The 18,850-nt window shown below is 41.6% G+C and overlaps 1 protein-coding gene across 6 annotated transcripts; it reads left to right on the top strand.

Moving 5' to 3' along the window:
* The first annotated feature begins 3,193 nt into the window (after positions 1-3,193).
* Positions 3,194-17,542, top strand: SMPD2 (sphingomyelin phosphodiesterase 2). Of its 6 annotated transcripts, XM_087959933.1 has the most exons (12): positions 3,429-3,602; positions 5,289-5,325; positions 6,896-6,944; positions 8,778-8,874; positions 9,323-9,399; positions 11,562-11,655; positions 11,764-11,853; positions 12,973-13,055; positions 13,349-13,481; positions 13,837-13,941; positions 15,316-15,466; positions 16,785-17,542. In XM_087959933.1, exons 3-12 carry the CDS (start codon positions 6,898-6,900, stop codon positions 17,126-17,128), a joined length of 1,221 nt encoding a protein of 406 aa, XP_087816059.1. In that variant the 5' UTR covers positions 3,429-3,602; positions 5,289-5,325; positions 6,896-6,897; the 3' UTR covers positions 17,129-17,542. The 6 variants fall into 6 exon arrangements, with proteins under 6 accessions (XP_026533913.2, XP_087816056.1, XP_087816058.1 ...); XM_026678128.2 differs by lacking the exon at positions 5,289-5,325 and having other exon boundaries at positions 3,194-3,602; XM_087959932.1 differs by having other exon boundaries at positions 3,424-3,602; positions 11,562-11,853.
* The last annotated feature ends 1,308 nt before the right edge of the window (positions 17,543-18,850 follow it).

Consider the following 18,850-nt stretch of genomic DNA (forward strand, 5'->3'; position numbering starts at 1 on the left):
GCACCCGAGCAACTTCCCAGCAACTTTCGGCTTCCTTTTTCCTCGCGGCGCCGCGCCTGGCCCTGACCCGCGCAGCGGAGGGGAAACCGGAGCACCGCCGGGTCGCCTCCTCCAAGCAGCCCGCTGGGCAGAACCCTTCCGCTCCTCGGCGGGAAGCGCTCCGCCTGCAAACTTTGCCTGTGCAAAGTTTAAGCCTGGAAGCCCGGAACCCGAGCAACTTCCCAGCAACTTGCGGCTTCCTTTTCCTCATGGGCGCTCGCCCCTGGCCCCAAGCCACGCGGCGGAGGGGAAGCCCGGCGGGTGGGCGGGCGGGCTGCTTGGAGGAGGCTCCGGGCTTCCCCTCCGCCAGGCGCGAGCGCCTGCGAGTTAAAAAGAAGCCGAAAGTTGCTGGGAAGTTGCTCGGGTTTCCGGGCTTCAGGCTTAAACTTTGCAAAGGCAAAGTTTGCAGGCTGGAGCGTCTTCCCGCCGAGGAGCGGGAAGGGTTCCACCCGGCGGGCGGGCGGGCTGCTTAAACTTTGCTCGGGCGGCACTTTAAAAGCCTGCTCCCAGCACCCGAGCAACTTCCCAGCAACTTTCGGCTTCCTTTTAACTCGCGGGCGCTCGCGCCTGGCCCCGAGCCACGCGGCAGAGGGGAAGCCCGGCAGGCGGGCGGGCTGCTTGGAGGAGGCTCCGGGCTTCCCCTCCGCCAGGCGCGAGCGCCTGCGAGTTAAAAGGAAGCCGAAAGTTGCTGGAAAGTTGCTCGGGTTTCCGGGGCTCCAGGCTTAAACTTTGCACAGGCAAAGTTTGCAGGCGGGAGCGTCTTCCCGCCGAGGAGCGGGAAGAGTTCTGCCTGGCGGGCTGCTTGGAGGAGGCGACCTGGCGGTGCTCCGGCAGCAGCAACAGGCAGTTCCGCCCGGGCTCCGCTCAGGTGTCCGGCTGGGGCTGTCAGGAGTTGCTACCGCCGGCGCAGCTCCGCACGGCTCCAGTCCCGCATTGCCTTGGGAAGGAAAAGGCAAAACCAGGAGCCGCTGAGCCTGAGCCTCCGGTGCCGCTGCTCCCGTTGCAAAGCACCACCGCGGCTCTTCCTTTTTGCCTTTCCTTCCCAAGGCAACGCGGGACTGGAGCCGCGTGAAGCCACACCGGCGGTAGCAACTCCTGACTCAGGGGCCTCCGAGGGGAGGGGAAGGAGGAGAAGAGGGGGGAAGGGTGGGGGGCGATTCCCAAAAATCTTGTGCTGACCTGGCCCGTCTGTCAAATTTTAAAAGTCAATGCGGCCCCCGAGCCAAAAAGTTTGCCCACCCCTGTTCTAGGGGGTCCGAATGTCAGCCTCAAGATATCTTCACCCCTAACTATCAAGATATCTTCACCCTAACTATTGCTTATTTGTTGCTATGCTCTTTTTCTCTCTTTCGGCTGTCATGAAACAGTGGGGGGGGAATCTTGGAGGGGAAGAAGGCAGGAGGTGTTTTGCATTCCTTTGCTGGGTAAAGAAAGGGAGGGGGATTCTTTGTTTTAACTTTCCATTTCTTCGCTAGCCTCTGTCCTTTTTTCTGCGCAGCTGCGAACTTTATCAAAATATGTCAAGGTCACTGACAGTAGCCTCATCATCACCTGGAGATGACCACATGATCCTATTCAGAAGTTTTAATTGGAAGAATCATTTGATCTTTGGAGGGGGGGAGCAATTCTATCCCTTTGTATATGCATTTTACCCGCCAATATCTCAGTTTCGGAATTGATTCTGTTGCTACCATTCAATTTCCAGTAAAAGAATAATTCTGCTCTACACCATGGAGTCTGAGTATTTCTTTCTTGGGATTTAGAAGGAGCACAGTCTGACAGAAGTGTTTGAATAATACACACACAGCACACAGATACACTGTACAGTAAATGTAGGTTTTTACTTTCAGAAACGTTAAGCAAAGTTCAAACAAGCAGTCCAAAGTCATTCACAGGTAAATCAGTCAGTTTTCAATCCAGGGATAATCCAATAACAAAGTCCAGTGTCAAAAACAGTTCAGTATCGGACTTACATCAAATCCAAGAATAACAGTCAATTCAGGAACGGCAAAACTCTCCAACAGAAGGAAACAGATACTCACTCACGCTCTCTTCTGAGACTAAGACTGAGACAACCCAGGTTTCTGGCTCCATCTTATGGCCGTTTGAGAAACCACACCCAACTACAGTTTTGCATTTTCTTAAAGATACAGTATTAAAATGTCTATCCTGGTTTATATATTTCCAACCCAAATAGCTGTTAGGTGACTTATATTCCTAACAACCCTTCACACCCTTCACACACCATAATGCAATAATTTTTCCAATTGCTACTTATGACACAAAACATGGATTCTGAAAAAAGCAGATAGGAGAAGGGCGGACGCTTCTGGACACAGTTCAGAGGAGTTGAATATTACAGTTCCCATGGATTGCACAAATAACAAAGAAGTCCTAAACTGAACCGCACTTGAAGCCAATAAGATAAGAATATGTAGGATTGTTTCTGAAGTATGGTAAGAAAAATATGTCTGATTCATGATAAACAAAGCAATGACACAAATGGATCCTTGTTACTTCTTTACAGTGAAATTAGCATAGGAATAGCTAAGCAGCTATGTTAAAGTGCTACCTAGCAGTCTTTATACTGACAGAAATGTATGCTGGCATAACCGAGTTCTCCTCTGTCCCAGCCACAAGGCCAGTGAATAATGTTGTCCTTTCTACTTTAATGCAAGATAAATTAAGCAAAACAATCCATGGATTCTCCTGATTCCATTCCCTCCCAAGAGGTGTATCTGCAACAGGTATCAGAAGTAAGTCAAGAAGACAACCACAACTTTGGGACTGAAGCCCTACTCCTTTTTACTTGAATTGCTTGTGCAACATCTGGAAAAAGAAACAAGCTTCAGTTGTGGGCTTGTGATCATTCTTAAGAGTTTCTAACCCTCCCTGCATAACGTCCCTGGACACCAAAAGCCCTTTTTAGTATGAAGTGGCATGGGACTGGAAGACTGGGACAATCAGAGAGCACTTCAAGAGGTTTCAGCTCTGGGCTGGGGATGTGACAAAGCAATGCCAACCTTTGGTTATCTGGATATGTTCATGCCTAACTCAGGAGCAGCTGATGTGTTAGAATTTAAGTTGGTATTGTGTTCATGAGAAAGGCAAAAACCTGCCTTTCAAAGTTTTTTTCCCCTATGTTGCAACAGTTCTTATATAATTAACTATGCCCAAAGCCTCCAGCACTTCTAATTCGCATTGCAAGTACCTTCCTTTTCTTCAAAGGGGAAAACAAAAACTTGTTGCGTTAAATTGAGCTTACTCGCAGGAAAGTGGATACAAGTTCGAACGGTTATTTTGCCACCCACTTCTTCCTTCTCCACCCAGCGGCGCCTCCTCCAGTCCGCGAGGGGAGGGAAAGGGGTTTAAACATATATTGTGTTGACAGGGACGAAGGCCTACAAGACCCGAGATGCACTGCGCGCCGCACAGTTAGGCGCTGCTTCCCCGCTTTAGTTGTCGCTGCTTCGCTGCTGGCCGGGCGGTCTTCGCGCGAATAATGGAGGGCAGGGAGTGAAAACTGGAAGTGGGCTCGACTGGCTGGTGATAGAAACGCCCAGGTATGCATCGGCTCTGCAAGCTCTTTCGGAGTCCTATATCGCTGCCTTGCACCCTAAATCGTTTTTCTCTCTTCCTTCCTCTTTCTCCTGCTGCCACAAGCAGCAACTGTAGTATTTGCTGGAAAGCTGCTTCCTCCCCTCACTATGTTGAAACAGGAGATTGATACCTGTTTAAGATAGAATGCTTGGCAGCCTTTTCTCTCAGTTTTAAATCGACCAGGACTGAAGTCGAAGACACTCTGAGCTCCGACTGCTACAGCTCTGTTGAAAACGTCTCTTGGGCAAAATACTGAACTGTGCTGGGAATGGTTAGCGTGCTCATATTGTCGTGCCTTGAACGTCAGATGGGAAAAAGAGGCTTAAGGTGAATTCAGTGTGGCCGAACTGATTTAATCTGATTTAGCGACTAAGCATCCTCTTCCAGCAAAAAGAGGACACACACACCTTCCTGGTAACTGTTTTGTTAACGTCTTTGGAAATGTTTAGTGACTCAAGTGGGGTGGGAAATGAGCTTCCCTGTTCTGCACTGTCCCCAACCCCCTTCCCAAATATGCTTAGAATGGATGTTAAAGCTTCCCGCGCAATGCAGAGCAAAGGACTTGGATTTTTGCCTCAAGAGCTGCAAAAAGTTATTTCAGCCAATAGTTTAACAGGTGCACAAAATGTCATCACAATGCAGAAGATAAAGGTCCATTCGATTTGGACAACAAAAAGCAAAACAACCACAGTAAACTTCATTCTTGTTCTGTCTGTGCATGCTTTTATTAAACAGAGGAGCAAACCTTGGTGAACTTATAGAGTGCATTTTTAAATCTGTGACCTCCCTTCAGGTCAAAACAGGCAAAATGTCTTGGTCAGGGATGGGGAAGATAAATTCTTAAACTAAAAGCATCAGCCTTAGAATGATTGATGCTGGAAGTAAATTGTTCAGCAACATGTACTAAAGTGAAGCAGTATAGTTCTAATCTTGAATTATAATTAGGGGATTTCATTTTGCAATCTGTTTTTAAAGTCTTGCTTCAGAGTGGCCACTTTAGGATCAATGGAAAAATTGTCGTGGCTGGCTAAAATATCCTCCCCTTCCTCCCTCCCTGCCCCAGTGATTTTGGAATGTTGCCGCTTCTGATATTTGATTTCTGGCATTGAGATATCTAACATTTGAGGATAAAAACGTTGGGAACTCATGAAATTAGGTGACATTGTAAAATGCTGTGAAAGTCTGCATTATGACACCTTTGTTATATTTAAGTATATTATTTGCAGTATTGTATAAGATTCTTAATTGTTCGCATTATAATATTCTTTGGAATTTGATTTAGGATAAGAGGGTGTTCCCTCTGCCTCAAGCAGTTTTATATAATAGAATGTTTACTGCCTCTGCCCGATACTGTGAAAAGGAATAACAGTTACTTCCTGTATTTCATGAGTGTATTATTGCTATATAGTTCTTTGTTGTGTCTATAGAACTTGAGCGCAAGTCTGTTTTTTCACAGATTGACAGTCATAGATTTGAATTCTTGTATTTTTCTGGCATTGTCATCACACCATAATACCAAAAGATTGGAAAGAAGGAAGAGTTGCCAATTCCATTTCATGTTGCTTTTATACCTGAGGGCAAATTTAAGAAAGGCTAATACTAAATCTATAAATACAATGGTTCTCAAAGAATGTCTCTCCCATTTTCAGATAAAGCAATCGCTATAAAAACAATGATCATTTTAAAGTAAGCATTTGATTATTTTGTAATTCACTTTCTTAATGTTCCATTTATTTTTTATGATTTGTGCTGCTAGGCTAATGTCCTGTAAGCCTACCACAAGCAAGCATACCATGTGCGTATATTGTAGAATGTGTTTGATCCCCTTCTGATTTCCTATTCAATACTCACTAAATATGTGAAATTGCATTTTAGCGATATAATCCTTCAATGGTATATTACTATCACTATGTAGTAAATTTCAATCTTGTTACTGTATAATGAAGAGATCACCATAATAAAATTTATTCAGGTAGCAAAGCCAAGCTCCATAAAATATATAATTTTTAAGGTCACAAAATAAAAAGTAAAGTTAAAGTTAAATTTTAAGTTTTTGTTGGAAAGAGACAAGACAGTGACTGACAGATTTGTTCATTAGTTGTAACTGTCAAATAATGTTTTAATGTGAGAGTCATTTCAGATGTTTTTAGCATTGTACACTGTATTTGCCATAAACAATCACATCCTGTTATAGGTTTGTGCAGTATATGAACCCAACCCAAGGCTGAGAACATTTGTCACCTAAACTGATGCACATGTCTACATAACAACATTTGTGTGGTTTCTAAGAAAATTGGAATAAATGCCTCACTACCAACCAATGGGAGAAAGCCTTCTAAACATAGAAATGGTCATTATAGCAAATTTAGGGTAGAGTTCAGAAATTTCTGACACAAAACAATTAGGAAGCAAAATGCCAATTAAAAAAACAAGCTTAGTAGTAGGAAACACATGATGGCCAAAACTACAGAACTATCATAAATTATACAAAAATGAAGATATGCACATATTCAAAATGTGGCTATTTCCTGTTTAAAGCTCATACGGTATAACATTTGCCACTATCATTTTGTGTGGCTCTGACAGTGAACTCCTCCAAAAGTAAAAAAAAATGCTGACCACAGTAAGCAGATATAATATCTCTGGGACATCTTTCCATAATCTGCTGACTGCTATTGCCCATTTATCTAGGAATTATGGGAATTTATACTTACCATATCTAAGGGGCATCAGGAAAAAGGGTTTGATCTCTTTCACTTTGATAGTTGTACCATAGTTGTGCATTTCCTTTATCTGGATCCACTAAAATGTCACAACAGTGTGCAAGCTTTCGAGTTCTCTTCCATAATGAATACTCCTGGAGACCTTGAAATCTTGCATGTTTTCATTGGTGGTTAAAAATGTATTACTCAGTTGTGGATTTCAAAAGCTTCCTGACGGCTTTTACTAACTAAAGAGATAGAAATATTCAAGTGATGAGAAGGGGTTTATCACAGAGGCTTCCTCTGTTCTTATACACCAAACCAGATCAAACCAAATGAGCTCCAGGCTGAATCAGTTCCTCCAACGGCCCCACCCTAACTTTACTTCGCTTGAAAGTCCCAAAGCCATAGTTCTTAGTCACAATTCCTGTTCTTCTGGCAGAGGGGAAAAAAAGATCAAGCTTAAATTCAGCTTGCTCAAAAAGTTAAATCAGAACTTCTCATTGTGTTAAGTGTTGATTGGAATTCACCTGTACATTGTCTTGCATCTACAGCAATGGAGGATTCTCCAGTCCAGCTTCGTGTCTTTGACCTCAATTGCTGGTGAGCTTATCTTTTTCATTTGTTTGAGGAAGCTTTGATCTGAGTAGTTTTTTTCATTGTGAAAATATCTTAGAAATAAGATATTACCAAGAGTTCTGAATTGTACTCATTACTTTAAAAACTGTGGGTTTTGATTCCCCCCGCCTTCTTGGGGTTTATAGCTATTATCTCAAATCAGGCTATCAGTGCCCTGTCTTTGTGCTTTGGGATTTTAGTGTGTGATGTTGGTATTATTCCTTGAATGCTGTCGATTTCTCTCTTCTTCCTGTCCTGCTCTCTGGACCACAAGTTCTTAGTTACAATTTTACAATAGAGTTTTGGTTGTATGGGCAGCTTAGCCAAAATGATGGAGGAGATATGGATTAAAATTTAGCTATAATAATGCATATCTGAAAAGGTCTTCAAATACAAGTCTCCTGATATTGATTATTGCCTGCAGTTGTGATAGTTCAACTTTATTTCTCCATTAGGTAGTTAAACTGCTTTAAACAATATAATTCTCTTAAGTTTTTCCTAGTTTTATTCTTCTTTACACTTTGCAGCATGCATTCTATCAGCTAATATCATTTCTGTGCTTGGTGCAGAAGTCACTTGCTTGGAAAATTATTATTATACTTTGCAAAATGAGATGGAATAAGTCAGGGGTGGGATTCAAATTTTTAAACTGGTTCTGTGGGCTTGGCTTGGTGGGTGTGGCTTGGTGACTGGGTGGGCATGGCTAGGTGGACATGTGACTGGCGCTTCTCCTCGCCTGGCCTCTCGTGACTGGGGATGCTGCAATGGTTGTAAATGTGAAAAACAGTCATAAGTCACTTTTTTCAGTGGCATTGTAACTTTGAATGGTCACTAAATGAACTGTTGTAAGTCAAGGATTACCTGTTCAAAAATGCAAAAAGCTTATTTGCTTGCAAAAAGCTGCCCTAAATACCAATCATTAGATTAAAAATACCTGCAAGCCGGAGAGCACCTTGAAGAATTAAAATAGTTAAAATGCAATAATAACTATCAGCAGCCAACTGCTGCTCATAAAGTGAAACCCTTTAGCAGAAAGATCATTTAAGCTCTGCAGAAAGAGCACACCCAGGAGAAGCAATCCTTAGATCCATTTGCACCACTTAAAGACACCAGTTGGTCTCACTCACCTCACAAGATGTCCTAAGGAAATCACCCAGATTTAAGGAAAGATCACGTGCCCCTCAGAAAGGCAGTAAAAAAATCAGTGCCAAGCTTGCATCCTGCCTCTTGGAAGTACACCCCAAAAGGACAGTGCCAGGAACCACTAAAGCAGAGAAGGAAGACATTCAAACACAATACAAATAATTGAATCACAACAGTAGCTGTTGCTTGTTAAACCAATTACCACAACAAATAGACATAGGAATTAGTCAGTTTCTTTTCAGGAGCAGACATTAACCTTTTTCCTTCCAAACACAGCTGAGTAGAGAAAATTATCCCATCAATAAACACAGTATGAAACGTTACCAGGGACAGAATTAAACTTCACCAAGTATAATAGCTTTGATATGTTCAGTCAAGGCCTTAATAACAAGCCAACCTGCATTTTACAGCAGGAAGGAATAAGTATCTGTGGTAGCCTATGTGTCTTGAGTCCTGTGTCTACACAGGCATGTGCTCTGTGATCAGGTAGTCCCTGACAGAACAGATTATCAAGGATGTTACATGAGTTGAACAGAGGGAGACAAAGTTAAAGGAACATGTAATACTACTCTTATATAAGTAAAGATACAAATTGATTCAATGCAAATTTGTATTCCAATCCACCACATTGGAAGCGATCCTCACTCCTTTCCCTTTCCTTTTCACCTTGTCTAGGGCTATTCCTTACCTGAGCAAATTACGGCGAGAGCGTATTGCATTGATTGGGGATGTCCTTAACCAGGAGGGATTTGACCTGGCACTCTTACAGGAGGTGAAGATTTCGCATACTAGAATGGATCTTGTAGGAACAAAATGGGGGGTTTTAATCCTACTTCAACTGATGACATATTACATTTTCATACATGATGTTAAAGGCATGGTTTGTTTTGTTAAAGAAACCATAATAACCTGTGTCATACAGTATCTAGTCATTACTCAACTCAACAAACTCAGCAAATGATATTATGGCTTAGTGTAATGGATGAATTCAATCACTGGAAGGGTGTGCCAATTTTTGTGACACAGATCAGCAGAAGCGTCCTTGCTATGCTCTGGAGAAATCTTCAAAGGATTATACACAGTTGCAGAAAAACATTTCTGCATTTCATGCAGAGTTCTTTTGGGACTGGCAATTAATTGCAGATAAGCTTAGGGACCTTCAATATGCCATTTTGTTACTTTTTTCACAGTCACTGTGGTGATAGCATTTTGCTTTTCAGGTGTGGAGTGAAAAAGATTACCTAATGCTGCAAAATAAACTGTGTGCCCAGTACCCTTCTTCCCACTACTTTAAAAGGTAAAAATGAAGTTCAGGTAATCTCATAAGTTTTCTTTTGTTTAACTTTGGAATGGCATAGTGATCCAGTTGATACTACTTAATAAGGCAGAAAAAGCCTTCCTAGTTCAGAATCAGTAGCCCTGGTGGTGCAGTGGTTAGAATGCAGTATTGCAGGAAAAGTACTCACTGCCAGGGGTTCGATCCTGACTGGCTCAAGGTTGACTCGGACTTTCATCCTTCCGAGTTTGATAAAAGGGGGATCCAGATTGTTGGGGGCAATATGCGGACTCTGTAAACTGCTTAGAGGATGCTGTACAGCACTATGAAGCGCTATATAAGTCTAAGTGCTATTGCTATCATTATGTTAGTTTGACCAGGTAGCATTCTCCAATCTGGCACTCAAAAAGGTTTGGTTGCCTTCTACCATATCTAGAAAGCAGTTTACAGTCATTGTTCTGTTTGGGATGTATCAGTAACGTTTTTGCAAGATTTGAATTTCAAGAAGAATACACAACAGCTTCAATTTGTGTCCATGGCTGAAGAATAACACAAGCTTTTTTTGTTGTTGTTCCATCTTACAATTAGCTGGATTTTTCTGTCTGACTAGACAAAGTGTGATTAGACCTAAAAGTAGGTAAAGACAAGACTTGGCACTTTGAGTCTTGAGGATCCTAAAGCCTCCATTGATCATGGCATTCAACAACACTGGTATGATTTTATGGCAATCAAACACAACTGTAGTCTAAATCTTAAAATTAGCTTAACGAAGTTTTTTTTTAAGTGATCCAACTCTACTTCTCCCAAACAAGGACAGGGAAAAGTACACCTGTTGCATTTTTGCACCATTTTCCCCACTGCCCAATTGTATAGACTTCTTCAGATTTCCAGTAATCATGTTACAGATCAATGGTTTTGTGCTAATATGAACAGCCTGAAAATTTGTTTTAATGGGGTGTGTCTCAATGGGGACCTGTTATGCTATTTGCTCTTGAAAATGACGCCAATGAACTTGGTTACTAAGGGTGTTATTAATGGTTACTAAGGATGTTTAGATAGCTTGCATGCAAATGGAGCAGGATGTTGAGTCATACTCGCATCACGCTGGGAAACCAGTTGAATTTCCTGTAGTACTTTGAGTCCTATTCAGTGTGTGTGTGTGTGTGTGTGTGTGTGTATAAAATAACTTAAACACAACTGATCATGGAGCAGCTGTGTGTTTTTGTACAAATTTTGGCACATGGATCAGATAAATTATCCTGCAATTGCAGATGCTGATAAAAATATGTAGTTGTAGTGTGACTTAAAGTATATACAGTACAGGAAGTCCTTAATTAAGCCCAACATTTCTATTGCTAAGCAAGGCAGTTGTTAAGTGAGATTTGCCCCATTTTACATTTTTCTTGCTAGTCATTAATTGAACCGCTGCAGTTGTTAAGTGAATCTGGCTTCCCCACTAACTTGGTCCGAATGTCACAAAAGGTGATATGACCCCGGGACACTGCAGTTATCATGAGACCACGGAGATGCTGAAATGGTTGCAATTGTGAAAAACAGTCATAAGTCCCTTGTTTCAGTGCCATTGTAACTTTGAACGGTCACTAAACAAATGGTTGTAACTCAAGAACACTCGTACATCCAAATGTATATGTAGCTGTTGAAATCGCAGTTCATGGCAAGCGCCAATTTCTGGTGGTTTTGTAAAATGTCACTCCATTCTCAGAGAGCCAGGAATAATTCCAAACGTTCTAAATGTTGGTTTTTCTCTGCAAACCTTTACCTGTGTTTCTCACAGAGTTATATTCCAGAAAGCTCAGCTTTAGGCTCATATGTTGGGTAGCAATGGAGTCCTTGTTCTCAGCCAGAGATATGAAAACCCCTTTTTACTTTCAGTCCTGAGAATCAACTCCACCTGCCAAAATTTGATGGCAAACTGACAAATAACGGTACAATTGTTTGCAAAAGCCAGATAAATTAAATGCATACAGGTTCCAGTAGTTTTAGTGCTCCTATTTAATTTGGAAAAATCCAAGAAATGAGAGAAAGACATGGGGATTCTTGCCTCACCATTTCCAGTGACAATGTCACCCCCAGAACTTTGGCAACTGACAAAAAGTCCCAAACTCTCAAAGACTGCCCACCGTAGGGAAAATAATAATAATTTGGCGTCGATTCTTCTGCAGTGGGGTGTTTGGCAGCGGGCTCTGCATCTTCTCCAAACATCAGATCCTGGACACCTTCTTGTACCAATATTCTGTGAACGGTTACCCATACATGGTGAGTAACATGCTTAAGGAAAGAGTCCAAGGCATACTTATTTCTACTGGTGAACTCATTGTTTTAGTTTTGCCCCTGTGTTTTACATTATGCTGTATTCTTTCACAGTTGCAGCATGGAGATTGGTTCGGTGGCAAATCTGTTGGTCTCATAGTGCTAAAGATCCGGGGCATTATTTTCAACGTTTATGTGACTCATGTGAGCATTTCTATTTGTTTTATTTTGTTGCACTTTAAAATTATGAACGCTTCTCTCAAATCCATCATTGAGTACTTAGAGCAAGCTATCAAAATAACTCAATCATATGGAAAGGGGTGAAGAGTCTAGAGCAAGGACCTTCAAGCTTGGCAATTTTAAGACTTGTGGACTTCAACTCCCAGAATTCCTGAGCTAACATGACTGGAGGAGGAATTCTGGGAGTTTAAGTTCACAAGCCTTAAAGCTGTCAAGTTTGAAGACCCCCTGGTCTAGACTTTCATCTTTTGACTTGAGTTAGGAAGATGGCATCTTGATGAATTCACACCATCAGTAATACCTTGCTGTCGGATTCCACATCTTCCTGTCCCAAGTGGCTGTTTTGCATCTTGACATCTAGGTGGGCAAACTCAGGGCTTTTCTGTAGACAAAGGGCGGTTAGTCTTTAGAGCTACAGATCAATGGTTTTGCACTGCCATTAGAAAACTGGAGCAAGATTTCTGAAAAGGAGGAAGATTGAACAAATATTGTGTTCACTGTGTTGGGTGTATATGAATTGGACCAGTTTGGTATAAGTGGTTTAAGGTACCAGGCTAAAAACTGGGAGACTGTGAGTTCTAGTCCTGCCTTAGGCATGAAGCCAGGTTTGGGCCAGCCACTGTCTCTCAGTCCTAAGAAGGTAATAACCAATCACTTCTGAAAAATCTTGCCAAGAAAACTGCTGGGACTAGTGTAGTGGTTACCAGGAATCAACACTAACTCAAAGGCTCCCCTCTCCCAAAAAAACAGGAGATCAGGTATTTGTTTCTGGTGTGTATAAATATTCACATTTACATTATTTCTGATTAAGGAGACAAAGCAGTCATTAATGCTAAGATTATCTACCTGTGTGATCTAAGATTAATCAAACAATTCTATGCTATACCTATCAAAAAGTCTATTTTTATCATGAGACTTTTGGGAAGAAGCTCATGATGTAACTTCTCTTGTAACCATGAACCAAGATTTTTTTTCCCTGTTATTTTATATTTAGCAACTAAAATGAACGTGGGAATAAGGGATGTGTAATTTCATAGATAACGTACATGTGTAATTTTTATATATTCATTCCCCCCCACCCAGCTCCATGCTGAATATAGCCGAGAGAAGGATACATACCTGCCTCATCGAGTGGTTCAGGCCTGGGAACTTGGCCAATTCATACAGTAAGAACTATATAGCTGTAGGATTTTTTTTTTAAATGTGCTATATTGGAATCCAATGACAGGTGCTGTACCACTTGTTGTCCCCCCTGTGTCCCGTTAAAGTTAACTTTAGTTAGCTAAAAGTTAAACCTTTTAGTTCTGGAGAAGCTTGGTTTATTTCACACCAGTCTCTCCAGTGGGAGAGAGATGGAGAAGAATGTTTATTCATTAGGGATAAATTTCATATAACCCTGTTTCTTCCTCTTCCTTCCAAAAGCTCTTTCTTCTTTTGTGATTCTCTCTCACCTTTCCAGGCATACCTCGAAAGGAGCTGATGTGGTGCTGCTTGGAGGGGATCTGAACATGCACTCAGAAGATGTCGGCATTCGGCTATTGAGAGGATGGACAGGGCTGCAGGATTCCTTCATAGCCACAGAGAAAATTAAAGTGAACTTCTTTGCATGCACATTAAGCACCTGAATATGTCCATGTCTGATATTGTCATAGAGCAAGGGTCCTCAAACTTGGCAAGTTTAAGACTTGTGGACTTCAACTCCCAGAATTCCTGGGCTAACATGATTGGAGGAGGAATTCTGGGACCCTGCCCTAGAAACTCAGAAACAATTATTTCCATTCATTCAAAAGCTTAAAAGTACCTCTGTTTTATCCACTTCACTGAGCTCCCTTTTTGTTCCCCTAAATTAAAATTTCTGCGATGGAAATCCAGTTTACCTCTTGCATTCTTGCAACTACTCTAAATGTTGTGTTAAGAGTCCCTTTTGCCTCTGATCTTCTTTCTCAGGGCTGTGAAGATGGCTGTACCCTTGTGCCAGCCAACTGCTACATTAACGAGAAAGACATGCAGTGTTATCCCCAGGGGATTCGCATCGACTACATCCTGTATAAAGTACGTGCAAGTTAATATTCTAGAAAACAGAGACTGGGTAAAGTGTTGTAGAGAGAGCTTGGGAAGCAGGTGAGAATGAAAGCTCTCGTTTGAAAAACACTTTCCACTGAACAAGGCAACTGCCCCATGTTTTCATCTTTCTCAGCTACCGTACTTGTTTACTGGTGCAGGTTTCTCCAACCACAGCAACTTTAAGACTTGTGGACTTCAACTCTCAGAATTCCTTAGCCAGCTTTGCTTAAAGTTGCTAAGGTTGGAGACCCCTGTAATGGTGCGTCCATTTGACAGTTGCTCTCAGAAGCGTGGCTTTTCAGGCGAGGACGGTCCAGACAGTGCTAGTGTGTGCAAGGCTAAGAGCAGAAGGGTCATGCGGCACTTCAGCATCAAGGACAGATATCAAAGGCACCTGTCTGAACTACTTAAATTGAATGCATCTTTTTTTAAAAAACCAAGGCGTGCGATTGTGGGGGGAGCAGCTTCCTGATCCCAGGGAAAAACTGACTTAGGAAGTTGCAGAGAAATACTATCCGAGCACCCGTGTCTGTTCTGAAGCCTTAAAATATAGGTCTGAGCATTGCTATCCTGGAGCATTGAAATAACCTTATTGAACCCACAGCAACAATACTTGGCCCACAGCCATTGTTCCTTCCCATTTCAATCCAATGTCTTATGATGGAAAGATCACCTTTAATCTGTTAACCTGTTTTTCTAGCAGGAAGGGAAATACAATTACAGTTGCTTTCTTAGTCTGAATCTGAACACAAGTAGCCTCTTGAAATACATTCAGGAGACTAAAGTGAAGTTTGTCAGAACAGAAAGACTGAAAATACTTTTCAAGTTCTCCTTTAATTTGCTGTTCTCTAATTTAACTGATCTTTATCATTAAAATGGAGGGTCATCTTAGATTTGTGGAGAAAAATATCAACTGTTTAGTGTCTAACCTTTTGGGGGCAAGATAGGATTACATTAAATCAGAGTTGTCTTCCTTTCAGAAGCTACGTATTGCCTAAATCTGTACATAGAGCAGGGGATTTTAAATGGGATTTAATTACAGTAGATAAAAAAAATTAGCTAAAGGAACAAACTACCAGGGGATGCTATAGATCAAATCACATTCCTTCGTGATACTTACCTTTGTGGACAGATTATATGGCAACAAGCTTCAAGTAGAGTGAAATTTCTCCTAGGGTAAATCTAGTTCCTTTTGGACATTTCAAACTGCTTCTGTTTTTCTAAGAAAATAATCTTCCATTTTTTTCTGCCTTATTTGTAGCTCATAATCTAGCTATAACATTTGTGGGGGAGGGGTGTTCCTTTAGTTATGCTGTCTGCAGATAACAAATAGTTTTCCATCTTGTCTGTCCTTTCTTATAGGGCTCATCTCACTATGATATTAGATGCAATATTCATGAAACTACTACGGGAACCGTTCCCGGCAAGGATTTCCCTTACTCTGACCATGAAGCTGTGAATGTGACACTCTCTGTAGTCCAATCAAATAAAAGTGAAAACAATCTTCCAGTTGGTGAGTGTTCAGATTTCACTGGTTTCCCACAAGCGGAGCAAAAGCAGCAGGAAGAGAGAATCTGTGGCCTTCCAGTTAATGTTGAACCACAGTGACCATCGTTCCTAGAGAGGGAGGCCTCTCTATTGAGAGATTCTTGGAGCTGTAACATTAAGCAGCATCTGGAGTCTCCAGATTCCCTATGGTTCTGCAAGAGGGTTCATAGGAACAGTCAGACAAAACAACAGCGTGCAATGACTTTCTGGCAAATTAATTCACTTTTTTTTATATGCAGCATAACAAATATTCACATTTCTCTTCAGCAGCTTCAGCTCTTCTTCTTTTGGTTTCTGTCTTCAGGGGAATATAATGAATTGCATTATGGCCTAATTGCTCTAACATTCTGGGATTAACTAGCTCCCTGCCTGCACTGTAGCAGTGCTTCTGCTAACATTGACCATACCTCCTTTAAAATGTAATTGTTACTAAATTCCCCAGAGTTCATCAAGGACTTTAATTAAAACTTTAGCTGGCAATCTCTTGCAATCAACACAGACTTGATTTTCTCTCTGGTTTCTTCTTCCTCTGGATGTCTCTGCTGAGTATATTGGTGCTTTGTTACATAATTCTCTTTTTTGGTGATCATCAATTAGTCTGCCTGGGGCTGCTAAATCTTTGCTTGTTTGCCAATTGTCTTTTTCTCTTGCTTGGAATCCAAGCAGAGTGCTATTAGTCTCTGCCAGCTTTTTCAGCTCATTCAATTCTCTGCAAGTTTGTATATGAAAAGACTCTTACCATATCTGGTGTTTAGTTTGAAGTGATCACTCTCATCATTAGAGTTTGTGTATCTAGGACAGCGGTTTCCAATCTTTCTGGCTCGGCAGACCGGTGGAAGCGGCGGTGGCGGGATTGGGAGAGGGGATGGTTTGCATGTGCGTGCGTGCGCTGCTTTCACAAATGCAGCTTCGCATTGCATGTGCTCGCCCACCACTTCCCCTGGTTCTGGTTCTGAATGGGCTGCATCCTGGCACTGGGCCACGGACCAGAGGTTGGGGACCCCTGAATCTAGGAGATCATGTAGCAGGATAGCAGATGCTATTTACCTTCTCTTATTTTGTCACAGCCTACATCATTATTCATTATATAATTTTCTACCCAGGCACTTAGATAAAGCTAAATTCCCATCCTGTTAGTTTCAGAAAGAAAACTGTCCGCTGGAGTAGCCCAATAATTCCCTCCCTCTCTTGATAAAATAGCAATCAATCCGGGATATCTGGATCTCACTGTGTAGAATGAACAGCTTCGTGTGGTTGAAGCTCACCCTTCTCTTTGCTTCTAGAGCCAGTTCTGGTGGATGTCTTGAATGAAGCTCGTCTGGAGGTGCAAGTGGGGTTACATTCAGCAAAACGGCAGCAGTACTTCTGTGGCCGCATGGCTGTCCTGGCTCTTCTCCTGCTGGTTATACAAGGAGCCATGGCCATAAGTTCCATGTTTGGGGGAGCTCTCCAGCAGCCCTTCCCCAAGTTCTCCTTCTCTTTGCTCAGTCTGCTCTCTGTGTCAGTCCTGCTTATCTCAGCTGTGCTGTATCTCTTCCACATCGTTGAAGTGAAGGTGCTGCAGGGAACAGAGGAACAGATGCGGGTGGGGCTGCAGACGCTCCAGGAGAAATTCAATAGCAGGTGAAACATTGGATGGATGGTATGGACCAACAGACTGGGTAGAGGTGGGAATAACAAGTCCCTTTGGGATTCTCAGCAATAACAGTTCCCTGGTTTTTAAATAAGGAATGACAATTCACCTTTGATACTGTAAGCGGGGAGGGGTTAATAGGCTGAATTTTTGAGCAATATTTTTTTAAAGATCTTTTTTGTGCTGAAGACATGGATGGGTTTTGAAATGAACCTGGCTATTTAAAAAACCATTTTTATCATAAAATACTGTTTTAATAGAATTAAACAAATAACGGGCTGTTAACTTTGTACTGAAAAAGCAGGTAAGAACAGATGCGTAAAATAAAACATTACTAATTGTACACAGCTGCTTTTCCTACAATGTTTTCAGATGTACGAAATAAATGGCAACAATTATTGATGGGAATCTGTTTTTCATATGTACCTTGCTGTGTAACACTTTAGCATACAATTATCTTTCACCACTGTAGCTCCCATTCATTGAAGGGGAAACAGAAATGGAAGAACTGGGCTAGCAAAGCTGAATAAGTTTTACAAGCAGTCTTTGAATTTCAATCACAACTGGGTCTGGAACTTCTATCACTAAGCAGTGTGGTCATTAAGTGAGTCACTATGTGGCCAACCAATTTTACTTTTACCATGACATGGTCATTAAGCGAACCACAGTCTTAAGCCAATCTGGCTTCCCCGGATTTGCTTATTGGAGGCTGTCTGGGAAGGTCAGAAGTGGCAATCACATGAATATGTGCAGGTTGCCTAGTGCCTGAATTATGATCATGTGGCTGTGGGGATGTTATGACAGTTATAAGTGTGAGGACCAATTGTAAACAACTTTTTTCAGGGTTGTTGTAATTTCCAACCGTCATTAGCCTAATGGTAAATCAAGGACTACCGGTATATAGATTAGTTGTATAACAAACCAGTCTATTTGTATTAATGTTTGTTCACACTCTCCAGATTCTAGACAGAAGGCTGTTCTCTAGCACTATTAGCTGAGTTACTTTAATAAGATGTATGTAAGGGATTCTATCTCAACTTACACATGAAGTTTTGTTTTGTCTTTCTCAGTCTTTTAAGTTCATGTATGAATGTCACTGCAATTGGAATATGAATCTTTTATAGAACTGCAACTAATAATCCTAATGAATAGATTGGGGATATGCCTCAGGGATTAGGTGCTATCTTTAAAATTTGGGGAGAGTTTAAGGGATGCAATGGGTGTGTCTAGTTTTCTCTTTCTTTTGTGGTTGGAAGAAATTCTTTGACTCTGTTTTTCGTGGTGTTACTTTGCCTGAGGAATTTCAGTAGTCAGGCTCCAGGAGCCATAAATTGCTCCACCTGCCCTGTGAGAAAGAAGAGCTGTATATCCAAGAGAGTTGCTTCCTATTACAACCCTGAGGCATTACATGGCACTTTTAGCCTTACCGTGACTCTTCCATCACAGGTAGTCAGATGTTATTCTATGTGATTCAAACATTTTACTGGAATTGAACACACAAGTCTTTACATTTTGCATTAGCTTTAGGAGCTGTCCAGTTCCTGGTGCTTAATTGTTGTAGGAAGGGATATCTTCAGAATCTATCAGAATATCATTCATCTACTAAATTTCTTTTTCTCAAAAATACTTGATGTGAAAATTATTTTTTAACTGGTTTCAGTTCAAATTCAGGGTCAGGTTTGGCTTAATTACCTCTAGCTAAGAACTGTATTGTCT

Source organism: Notechis scutatus, chromosome 3 (assembly GCF_049901735.1).
Source record: "Notechis scutatus isolate UNSWTSFEM ecotype Mainland chromosome 3, rNotScu1.2, whole genome shotgun sequence".
In the NCBI taxonomy this organism is placed as follows: Eukaryota; Metazoa; Chordata; class Lepidosauria; order Squamata; family Elapidae; genus Notechis; species Notechis scutatus.